Source organism: Lutra lutra, chromosome 16 (genome assembly GCF_902655055.1).
Source record: "Lutra lutra chromosome 16, mLutLut1.2, whole genome shotgun sequence".
Classification (NCBI taxonomy): domain Eukaryota; kingdom Metazoa; phylum Chordata; class Mammalia; order Carnivora; family Mustelidae; genus Lutra; species Lutra lutra.
In genome coordinates this window covers 18,861,977-18,872,840 of record NC_062293.1, presented here as the reverse complement: position 1 = coordinate 18,872,840, position 10,864 = coordinate 18,861,977, and the positions used below count along the sequence as shown (strand labels likewise).

At 58.9% G+C, this 10,864-nt stretch overlaps 2 protein-coding genes across 2 annotated transcripts; one reads left to right on the top strand and one right to left on the bottom strand.

The window, feature by feature from the left end:
* Positions 1 to 431: 431 nt before the first annotated feature.
* NAGS (N-acetylglutamate synthase) lies at positions 432 to 5,357 on the top strand. Its single transcript, XM_047708406.1, is given in 8 exon segments — positions 432 to 590; positions 593 to 969; positions 1,541 to 1,815; positions 1,931 to 2,144; positions 2,396 to 2,576; positions 2,927 to 3,098; positions 3,197 to 3,379; positions 3,990 to 5,357. Coding segments are annotated over 8 exon segments (1,602 nt in total). The 5' UTR covers positions 432 to 544; the 3' UTR covers positions 4,144 to 5,357.
* A 218-nt stretch (positions 5,358 to 5,575) lies between these two features.
* Positions 5,576 to 9,039, bottom strand: TMEM101 (transmembrane protein 101). Its single transcript, XM_047708407.1, has 4 exons — positions 8,857 to 9,039; positions 8,374 to 8,554; positions 7,381 to 7,527; positions 5,576 to 6,613 (listed from the first exon to the last, which is right to left on the bottom strand). The coding sequence occupies exons 1-4, from the start codon at positions 8,991 to 8,993 to the stop codon at positions 6,305 to 6,307; spliced, it is 774 nt and encodes a 257-aa protein (XP_047564363.1). The 5' UTR covers positions 8,994 to 9,039; the 3' UTR covers positions 5,576 to 6,304.
* Between the last annotated feature and the right edge of the window lie 1,825 nt (positions 9,040 to 10,864).

The following is a 10,864-nucleotide window of genomic DNA, read 5'->3' as shown; positions in this document are numbered from 1 at the left end:
AACCTCATGACTCCAATCTTCTTTGACCTCCGATGATAGGACAGAGGCATCCCCGCCCTCAGCGGAGCTGGCACACCTGCACCCTCCTTCCGCTCCTCCCTGCCTCTCCTTGCAGTCTCCTCCCTCAGTCCCACGGCAACGGCGGCAACGGCCACTTGCTCTCCCCTCTTGCCCTCCTCACACTCCCGTTTAATCATCCAGAACCCCGCAGACAGCCAAAGCCGCCCTGGCTCTCCTAAGCCCTTCCTGGAACCGGCTTTGGCAGCAGATGAAAGACACCTCGCCACCGCTTATCGCTGCCGCGTGACCCGCGCTAGTGGGTTCCGTCCCGCCCCCCCCCCAGGGGCGGGGGATACTGGTGGCCCCGCCCTCTGACCCGTGGCCTGCCTGACCCTCCTCAAATGCACCCAGAGAAGATTCTGCGCCCCCAGTCCGCGCCCCGCCCCGGCTGGTCCAGCCCCGCCTTGCACCAGGTTAAGAGCCCCCCAGAGCCGGGAGCTGTGGACAGAAGCGCACTCGTGGGGGACCAGCCAGTCTGGTTGTCATGGCGACGGCGCGGTTGGCCTGGGCCCTACGGGCCACCTCCGTGGAGGAAGGCTGCGCGGTCCCCGAGGCCCTGGGGGTGCCCGGAGACTGAGCGGCAGCGCACGACGGCGGACGGCCAGGGGAGCCAGCCCGGGTCGCCGGCTCAGCACCGCCTGGGCCCCGGCCCAGCCCGCACGAGAAGGGCCGGAGGGCGCCGAGGACGACCTCCGCTCGCCTGCCGCGGAAGAGCAGGAGTGGACGCCGCCCCCGGCGCCCCCCGCCCCTCCCGACCCCCCGGGGCCCCCGGCCGGCCGCTCGCTGGTGCAGCGAGACATCCAGGCCTTTCTGAACCAGTGCGGAGCCAGCCCCGGGGAGGCACGCCACTGGCTCACGCAGTTCCAGACCTGCTACCACTCTGCAGACAAGCCCTTCGCAGTCATCGAGGTGAGCGGAGTCCGGCGCCGGCCCTGCCACAGCGAGGGGATGTATGGGGGCTGTCCGGCGACGTGTCGCCAGGCATGGCGGGACCCGCTGCGGACTCTGCACAGCGGAAGCGCGAAGGGGTGAGACGGTGCCCGGACGAGCCCCGGGCTGGGTGAAGCTGCGCGCTGCTCCCATAGTCTCACGCCCAGGCCAGGCGAGGAAAGTGGGGGACCGTAATCCCCCAAGTGTGATGCGCTGGAGAAGTCTCCCCACCACACACACACACCGTGGGCGCGGTTATGGGTTCAGATGGCAAGTGGAGAACTTGGACAGGAGCTGCCTGGGTTACCCCTCCCCCCAAGAACTCATAGAGTCCAAGGTCGCAGGGAGGCACAGAGGGAGGAACACCAATGCGAGATAAGGGGATGGCAAGACCCAACGGGGCAAAGGGCGAAGGAGGTGGGCGCCAGTAGCCAGGAATGGGGCCTGACTGCTCCCGGGCAGGGGGCACCGACAGGGCTGGGGAGAGGGGTGGTCAGGCTGCGGAAGTCAGGGCCAGTGTTGCCCCTTCTGAACGCTCCCTCCCCCACAGGTGGACGAGGAGGTACTCAAGTGCAGTAGCGCCGTATCCAGCTTGGCCTTCGCCCTGGCATTCCTGCAGCGCATGGACATGAAGCCCCTGGTTGTCCTAGGGCTGCCCGCTCCCACGGCGCCCTCCGGCTGCCTTTCCTTCTGGGAGGCCAAGGCACAGCTGGCCCAGAACTGCAAGGTGCTGGTGGATGAGCTGCGGCACAACGCCGCCCCTGCCGTGCCTTTTTTCGGCGGCGGCTCGGTGCTGGGCGCGGCTGAGCCCGCCCCTCACGCCAGGTTAGTGCGGGCCCCGCGTGCGCCCGGCGTCCTTAGACCTCGCCAGGCCGCCCGCCCCGCCCCAGCCCCGCAGGCCTGGAGGGGGCCCTCTTGAGCACGGCGTCTGGCCCCACAGCTACGGCGGCATCGTCTCCGTGGAGACAGACCTGCTACAGTGGTGCCTGGAGTCCGGCAGCATCCCCATACTGTGCCCCATCGGGGAGACGACGGCGCGCCGCTCCGTCCTCCTCGACTCGCTGGAGGTGACCGCGGCTCTGGCCAAGGCGCTACAGCCCACCAAAATCATCTTCCTCAATAACACAGGAGGCCTGCGCGACAGCAGTCAGAAGGTGTATCCCCTCCGTTCGGGCGCAGCTCGCGGGACCCCGGTCCCGGCTGAGTCCCTCTTGGGCTCCCTGCTCGCCTCCCCGACGGGCCCCAGAGTCAAGCCGGGTGGGTCGGGAATGGCTTGGTGCCCAGATCCGAACCCTCCCCAGCCGAGGACTCCGGAGGGTGCGAGGGTAAAGGGGTCCGTGGGGGTTAGGGGCGCAGTCCGCGGCCGGCTGCGGGCCAGAGGCTCACCCCCTGGGCCTGGACGCAGGTCCTGAGTAACGTGAACCTGCCGGCCGACCTGGACATGGTGAGCAACGCCGAGTGGGTGAGCACCAAAGAACGGCAGCAGATGCGGCTCATTGTGGACGTGCTCAGCCGCCTGCCGCACCACTCCTCGGCTGTCATCACCGCCGCCGCCACGCTGCTCACCGAGCTCTTCAGCAACAAGGGTGCGGGCCGCGCCGGGGGGGGGGGGGGCGGCGGAGGCGAGACCGGGTTTCGGGGGAGGCAGGCGGGTCTAGGGGAAGTAGGTGGGACTCCGCACGATGGACCGAAGTTGAGGGACAAACTGCCAGGAGAGAGCTTCTCCCCGTATGAAAATCCTGCACGTATCTCTGCTGACCGCAGAGATCACTTCATTGTGGAGATCTTCCCAAGAGGGCCACTGTCCCACTGGCCCCTGTCGTATCCGGACACCTCCCCCCCCACCCCCTCCGCCGACCAGGCAGAGCACAAGCAGGAGCGGATGGGCCCTGGCTATCGGGCTAAACTAACCCCTCGTGCTCCGCGCCACCCCCAGGGTCCGGGACCCTGTTCAAGAACGCCGAGCGGATGCTGCGGGTGCGCAGCCTGGACAGCCTGGACCAGGGCCGCCTGGTGAACTTGGTCAACGCCAGCTTCGGCAAGAAGCTCCGGGACGACTACTTGGCCTCGCTGCGCCCGCGGCTGCACTCTGTCTACGTTTCTGAGGGGTGAGCCTGCGGGCCCCAGAGGGCAGGGACCGAGGGACAGAGCTGGGCAGCTTGGGGCCTAAGAGAGGTCCCAGCCTGCCTCTCCCTTGCTGCGCCAGGTACAACGCGGCCGCCATTCTGACCACGGAGCCCGTACTGGGAGGCACCCCATATCTAGACAAGTTTGTGGTGAGCTCCAGCCGCCAGGGCCAAGGCTCGGGCCAGATGCTCTGGGAGTGCCTGCGGCGGGACCTGCAGACGCTTTTCTGGCGCTCCCGCGTCACCAACCCCATCAATCCCTGGTAGGTCCCGCCCCCCGCCCCCGCTCTCCACAGCCACGCCCCCCGAAGGCTGGGCTTCCCCCAAGGAAAAGGCTCCACTCGATGTGACCCCACATTCCCCAAGGAGCAGACCACACACGGAATCTGAGATTTCCCCAGAAGCAGAGCACACTTAAACACGCTCTTTCCCACTGCAGTGGATTCCTTGAAGACACTCCCTGACTCTTCCAGAGTCCTTAGAAGAGTCCTGATCCTCCAGTCTCTATTCCAGACCTAATGGCCAAGCGCTGACCCCAGGCCTACTGCATCTGCAGCATAATGGTCTCTCCTTTCTCTTTCCTTCTGCAACTATCCCCTCATCCAGCTGTGTGGGGACCAAGAGGTGAACAAGAACCCCTCCCCTGGAGGCGCAGAGCAAAGGACGTCCTCAGTCTAAACTTCCTAGCTTTGGGACTCTGGCAGGTCAACTAGCTTCTCCGGGCCTTAGCTGCTTCTCTGTGAAAAGAGCATACCACACCACCAGGCTCTAGGCGGCTGCTGTAAGGATGAAACCAGATAACAGTAGGGTGCCTAGCATGTAGATGGCATGCCTAAAAGCTTGCCCTAAAAGCTGCCTCCTTCCCCCCACCAGGTACTTCAAACACAGTGATGGCAGCTTCTCCAACAAGCAGTGGATCTTCTTCTGGTTTGGCCTGGCCGATATCCGGGACTCTTATGAGCTGGTCAACCATGCCAAGGGGCTGCCGGACTCCTTCTACAAGCCAGCTTCTGACCCAGGCAGCTGACCCTCACTGCCCGCCCTTCAGGCCCTGGGACAACCAGGGTGAATCAAAGTCATGCCTGCTGGAGGTGATGATCCCAGGCAGCCACAGGCTGGACCAGGCTTGATGACTAAGTGATCTGCAGAGAAGGAAGCAGCTCCTACTCTACTCTGCCCAGAGGGGGGCGCCCAAGAGGGGACAAGCCCAGAAAGAAGGGTGTGTCCAAGACAACCCCCACCCTCACCACTGGCTCCATAACTATAACCAGATGGCCTTCCATTTTCAGTCTAGAGATTTGGGAAGCTAGGGTCAGGGGATTGCCGGTTTGCCTTCTAGAGCTCTCCTCAGGGCCAACCTTAAAGGTGGTCCAGCCTCTGTGGCCTCCGTTCTGTTTTGAGGCTCCCTTATCCGAAATATCACCCCCATTTGCTTGATATTCCACCACTTACTTTAATTCCTTTGGGTCTTACAACTTTTCAGGAGGCCTTGATTAAAACACAAATACTTGTCTGAGAGTCAGCTCACACTTGAAAGGAAACGAGCAGTGACCTTCTGGGAGCAAGATCTTGAGGGCTGGAGAACCCGGGGGCTCCCAGAGGGAAGACAGGAGCTAAATGAGATGGAGTGCCTCCAAGATGAATGCTGTCACCATCTCCTTCACCTGGGTGTCAGCAGCCCCCAGTGGGGCTCCCCTCCATCCCACAGACCAGACTAACAGCAGCCCCAGCTCTCTTTCCAAGCAAGGCCCAGACTTGGATGTTTTCCCCTAGACCCACTGGAGGCTGTCTCCATCTGCTGAGAACACCTCAGCCAGCAGGAGTCCAAAGCCAGAGGTCTCATTCCGCATTTTTGACCCCCACGATGTGCCAGGCCCCCATGCTGGTCGCCAGGCTACTTTCAATCAGGAGGTGCATGGACAAGCAGGGAGAGGACCATCGTGGCACAGCAGGGCCATGACAGAACCAAACCCCAGGAGCAGCTTCTGACTTCCCTCAGAAGAGGGGTGACAGAGTGCACAGCTGTGTGTGGGCATTAAGACAGGCCCGACCTGGAATCCAGCTGTGGCTGCATTTGCTCTGTGGCTTGAGGGAAGCTGCTCACCTTCTCTGAGCTTCTATCTCCCCCATCTGTAAGATGTAAAATCCTCAGAGTGGACACTTAATGCTAGCCCCCCTGACCCCGCCAGCTGCCCTCACCAAAGATTTCTTCAAAAGAAACCAGGAGGATAAAAGGGGAGGCAAAGACAAGCTATGACACAGGGGCGATGGATCAAAGGCAGAATACAGGGAGGATCTTGACTAGACGCCCAAAGGCCTGTGGGAACCCTCAGAACAGGGCAGAGATCACGGGGAAACCAAAGTGGGGCTTAACCAGATGCGGTCTCTCAAGAAACCCAAGAATCAATCCCAGCCAATGGCAACGTGCCCTGCGGGGAGAACAGAGAAGCAAAGCCAAATGTCTATATAAAATGTTTATTTTTGGAGGACTGTGTGGTCTGGTCTTTGGGAGAGAACTCACCCCAACCAGGCCAACCATAGAGCTGGAAACAGCAGGCAGGAGGCAGGAAGCTGGCCGCTGCCTGCCCTACCACCCCCCCCCCCCCCCCCCGTACACCCCGGGCAGGGGCCTGCTCTGCTTTCAAGGTGGGGCAACAGCAAGTGCTGTTTCTGCCCCCAGCACACCCTGAGAACTCACGTGACTTCGGTGGCACCGGGCCCCTGGCTCCTCCCAGCCCCAACCACGTGTCAACACACACACTCAGTCTCGGTCTCCAGAAAGCACTGTAGAGCCTAGCTGCACTTGGCCAGGTTCAAAATGGAATTTTTCACATTTGCTCACTTCTGGTTCATGGTCTTCCTTCCTCTGTCTTCCATTCTCAGTAGCCCCACCCAAGCCCTGCCTTACTCCCTTCTCTGAGACAGGAGACCCAGGGAGCAGCTGGCCTCAGGTATCCCACTACCGAACAGGAAAAAGCCCTGTAAGGCATCGTGAGCAGGGCTCCCACCCACCCAGGGCCAAGCCCAGGTACCAGGGAAGAGACCTGCCTCTTACCAACACATACACACACAGCAAAGAACCAAACCAACAGAGTGGAAAGCAGAAGGAAACAACAAGGCCAGCAAGAAGGAAGGCGGGTGGCCCTCAGCGGCCTGCTGGCACCCATCTTGGCCTCTCCCCGTGCCACTCAGCCATCGGTGGCCAGGATGACGGCAGCCCCAAAGATGCCCACGCTCTCTCCAAGGAGCTTCATCTGGTTCCAGAACTCAACGCGCCGTGTGTTGTGCCAGTAGGTGACATTGCCATCAATGAGCAGCATGACTGGGGGCAGCAGAATGGCCAGGATCTGGGCAGCCAGGGTCACGTAGTAGCCCGACAGGAAGGCCAGGGCCAGGACGCCGTACAGCACGAAGAAGAGCTGGATCATCAGCTCCCCTCCCGGGAGATGGTTCAGATAGGCCAGCCGGTCCTCCTTGCTGTGCTGCAGCGAGTAGGCCTAAAGACACACCATCCTCTAAGTGTCTCCTGCAGGCTGAGGAGCCTGTCTGGGGACGGCTGGCCCTGAGATGCCACCTGCAAGTCAGCCTCTACCGGGGGGCCCCTGACTCCTGGCTCAGACCTGGGGGTCTCTAAAAGGAGGGCCTGCATCTCCCCCCACACAGGCTAGGGAGCTCCTGAGGTTAGGGCCTGTCTCTTTTCACCTTTGGGGCTCAGGAGGGCAGAAGCATGTCTCCGCTGCCAGACTGGGACTCTCACCTCTGAGTAGAGAGCTCTGCACATGGGATATGGTGCCCAGGAACCAAGATGAAGCCAAGTGACCTGGAGCCTGTCCAGGTCCCCAGGCACACTGGCTCCCCCTAGGTCATCCACTAGGGAGTACCATAACTCACTACCCCAGGCAACCCCAACCAACTCTAAGCAACAGAGTCCCATCTGGGGTCTGAACCCCACCAAACCTCTCCTTTGCTCCCTCTCCCAGTCCTCTGCAGGCTGAAGCCACGAGAGGACCAGTCCACCTTGTTCTCCTGACTCTCAGGCTTAGGACTGAACAGTCAATCCAACCTCTTCTCTCTCTGGTGGCAATAATGCTGGGAGAAGGGACCCTCAGCCAGGTCTCAGGCACTTGAACGGTCCCTGAGCCCACTAGCTGGCTGGGGCAGTGTCCAGGAGGTAGACCATCAGGAACTATATATGCAGGGCCTTATTCTGCCCACCTCCCTGGGTTCTGCCTCACTCCCAGGCAAGCACTTCCAGCCAACCTACCACGCAGATGAGGTAGATGCCCAGGAACACCTGGCCAGTGGACTGGAGGGAGCGGCTGCGGGGCTTCCGGCGGTACAGCTCCCCAGCGCCGCTGGCCAACACAAGAAAGCCGCCGATGATAGCAACTGTGCGTGAGTACATCCGGACCTGGACCGAGGCGAGGGAACCCCAGTCAGGAACTGCAGCCACCACCTTTCTCCTGGCTGTCTAGAGCACAGAACTGCCCATCTCTATACATCCCATTCCATCCGATGAACCCTCTTACTGTTTCCAAGTGTGGTGGGCAGGTGCAGTAGAGATAGAACTCTTTTTATCAGAACTGGAAACTGAGGCCCAGGGGATTGCTAAAATTGTCCAAGGTCCTACAGAAAGTGTCCAGATACCAAGAGTTGCCCCCTCTACACCTCCAGTGTACAGACTCGAATCCCAATGTTCTTTCTGCTATAGAGTAGTCTATCCCATTAAAAAAATCAGGGATCCCACTGTCCGGTAGTTGTTCACACATCTGCCACCCCCACTGGACTGACAGTCCCTGCCTCTGTCCAAGATTATCTACACACCTGCAGCACTTGGTACAGGTTCTGGCACTTCAGATTTACATGCTGCCCTATATTAATTAAATTTCATGAAATCAGATGGCTGCAACCAGTACTCTCCAAGGTCCCTTTTGCCCTATACTCTGACATTACTAACTAATGGCATAAAGGGTTCTGGTCTCACCTGCAATGCTAACTGTGGTGTAACTTTGGGAAAGTCTGTTTCTCATCTTTGCACCTCAGTTTTCACTCCCTGAAAGGCAGTCTTGTGTGGTCTCTGAGGGCCTTTCAATCTTGCAGTCTGTAACAATCTCCACAAGCCTAGGGGTTCTGCCTTCCCAGGCTTCACACTATGCACCTGTCTAGCACTATGCATTACCCAGCTGTCCCTGGCTGGACACTGGCCTCGGGCTCCCCAGACCCCTAGCGAAGTCCCGCCTTGGGCCGAAGTGCTCACCTTCAGCCAGTCCCCGTAGTGGACGTAGCCCCCGATGTAGGCGGCGTAGGTGCTAATGGCCAGCTGGAGGGCGGCCCCCAGCGCGAACCAGCGCCGCTTCACTCCAAAGGACATGAAGCTGGCGCACAGCACGGCCGCCCCCAAGTCGAAGTACAAGTAGGGCACTGGGATGTCGGGCTTCCTGCGAGCCGGAGAGGGGAAGAAGCAAAGAGGACAGAATGAAGCGGGAGAAGAGCCTTACGACCCCCTGAGTTCCCACAAGCTCCCCTGCGCCCCTGAACCGGAGGCCCTTCTCACGGCCAGGACCCCTGCACTACGCTCGATGCCCACCTTGCCCCAGTCCAGGGCCCCTAACAAGCCCGAGATCCCAATTCTTCCCCAGCCCAAGGGTCCCAACTTCTTCCCCACCCCACTGCACCCCCGTTCTTGGGACGGGCCGTACCGCTACCCCACCGCGCTCGGCGGCCGCGTGGGCCCGCTCACCGGCGTGCCTCGGCCCTCTCAGCGTACAGCATGAGCTGGCTGAAGCACCCCCAGAATGGGCAGCGTGTGAGCAACACCGAACCCAGCTGCATGATCAGCTGCAGCATCCACCGTCGCGAACCCATCTTCGACGCCATCTTGGGGAAGGGCAGTCCGCTGCGGCGTCACCCCCGACGGGGAGGCCGGCACCGGGATGCGACACGCAACTTCCGGATCTCGCGGGGCGGGGGGCGGTGAGGGCAGCATTTTTCCCCTTCCGCCGGGAAATAGTGCTCTCGCTCTCTAGTTCCGGACAGAAGGATGTGTTCCCGCTGCGGAGTTCAGCCTTTCTCCCTGCTCTGAGGCTTAAGGACCCGTCCTCGTGGCTTCCAAATTGAAAACTAGACTAGAGGAAGGAACAGTGGGTTCAGGATATCAGCGCCGTGGGCGAACTGGTGTTTGCTCCTAAACCTGGGCTCCAATCCTAAACCAAACCCTAACGGACTTGGGGCATATCACCTGCACTTTCTAAGACCCATCTGTAAAATGGGGAGGACATCCACTTGACAGCATAGTTCAGTGCTTTCAGTGTGGCAGTGTTGGTACCAGCTCATAGTAGGGGGTAGGTAGATGGTGTATACATACACAAAATCTCTCTTCTTCTATTTAATTTCAGAGTAAGGTGTTCCCTTGGCTAAGTCACTCATAGAGAAGTTTGGTCTCTGTCTGTCTTCCCTCTATCCCCTGAGAGAAAAGCAATATCTGATGTGGACACAGGGGACATCTCAAATCAGTCTATTCTCTCCAGCTCCAGTGCTCCCACTAACTACCATCTTTTATTGGTTTAACAGCAGCAGGCTTCCAGCTGGCCTCCCCAGCGTCTCCTTTGGCCTCCTTGTTAATTCTTAGCCCCCTATTTTATGTTTTCCTAACATCAGATACCCTTCCTTTGAATCCCTCAGCACAATGGCAATTATATATTTTAGATTCTTTGTTAACGACCAGATTAACCCTAGACTGTGAGCTTCGTGGGGGCAAGGACAGTCTCGGATTCCTGTTTACTATGTCCTCGCAGCCTAGTAGATGAGATGCATTCAGGAAATACATGTTAAATAGATAAATGAACAAAAGATGTGGCCAGTAGGTCTCATTCATGGTAGGTAGTCAGTAAGTAATTCGTTCAGTAAGTGGGCGAAAGTTCTGGGCACTCCAGGATTGCCACCACAAAGCCACCCCCACCTATCTTCCTGCACCCTCTACCACCCTGCCACACACAAATTCGTCTTCCAGTATTGAAGTTAAGACTACAAGCACTCCCACCAGGCTGTTTAATTCGGGTCTGTTTGCTTCCAGTTGCCTGAGATGGGGAGAGAAGCCTCATGTGAATTAAAAATTCCCACTCAGCCAGTAAAGCTACATACAACACCTCTCACATCTTATTTTTTAGTCACTGGAATAAAGTCTGGGCATAACAGAAACATGAGGGAGAGACAGATATATCCATCTAGGATATAACATCTAGGAAATGGGATCATTGTGTACCTATACGCTGGGGTGGGGGTGGGAAAGAGGAATGTCCAGACGAAGGGAATGAGAAAAAACTTGGATTAAAGGCCATTTTGTTTACCTCCCCCCATGCGCCAGTGACAACCACGTGAGGTAAGTTTTCCACAAGTACATAGTACAGAATCAAATTTTCCCTTGGTTTTATTTTTCCATCTCTTCACCCATTCCCAGTTCAAATGTGACAAGAATGCAGAGCCCTCAGGAGGAAGCCAAGGTGTTGAGGACCGGAACTGGGACAGTATACGCCCACAAAATAGTTGTAGGAGCCTGGCTGGGTTGTCCCCACAGGAACAAGACCCCTACCCCATCCCACCACCCTCATGACTTTATCAACAGCAGTGGCCAGGGACATGTGTGGGGAGGGGCAGGAGATGGATTCATGAAGTTTCCCTGGGTACCCCTCCCACCTTAATTCCCTCTGGTCTCCAGTCTCTGCCATCTACTCCCCTAGTCCCTAGAAGGT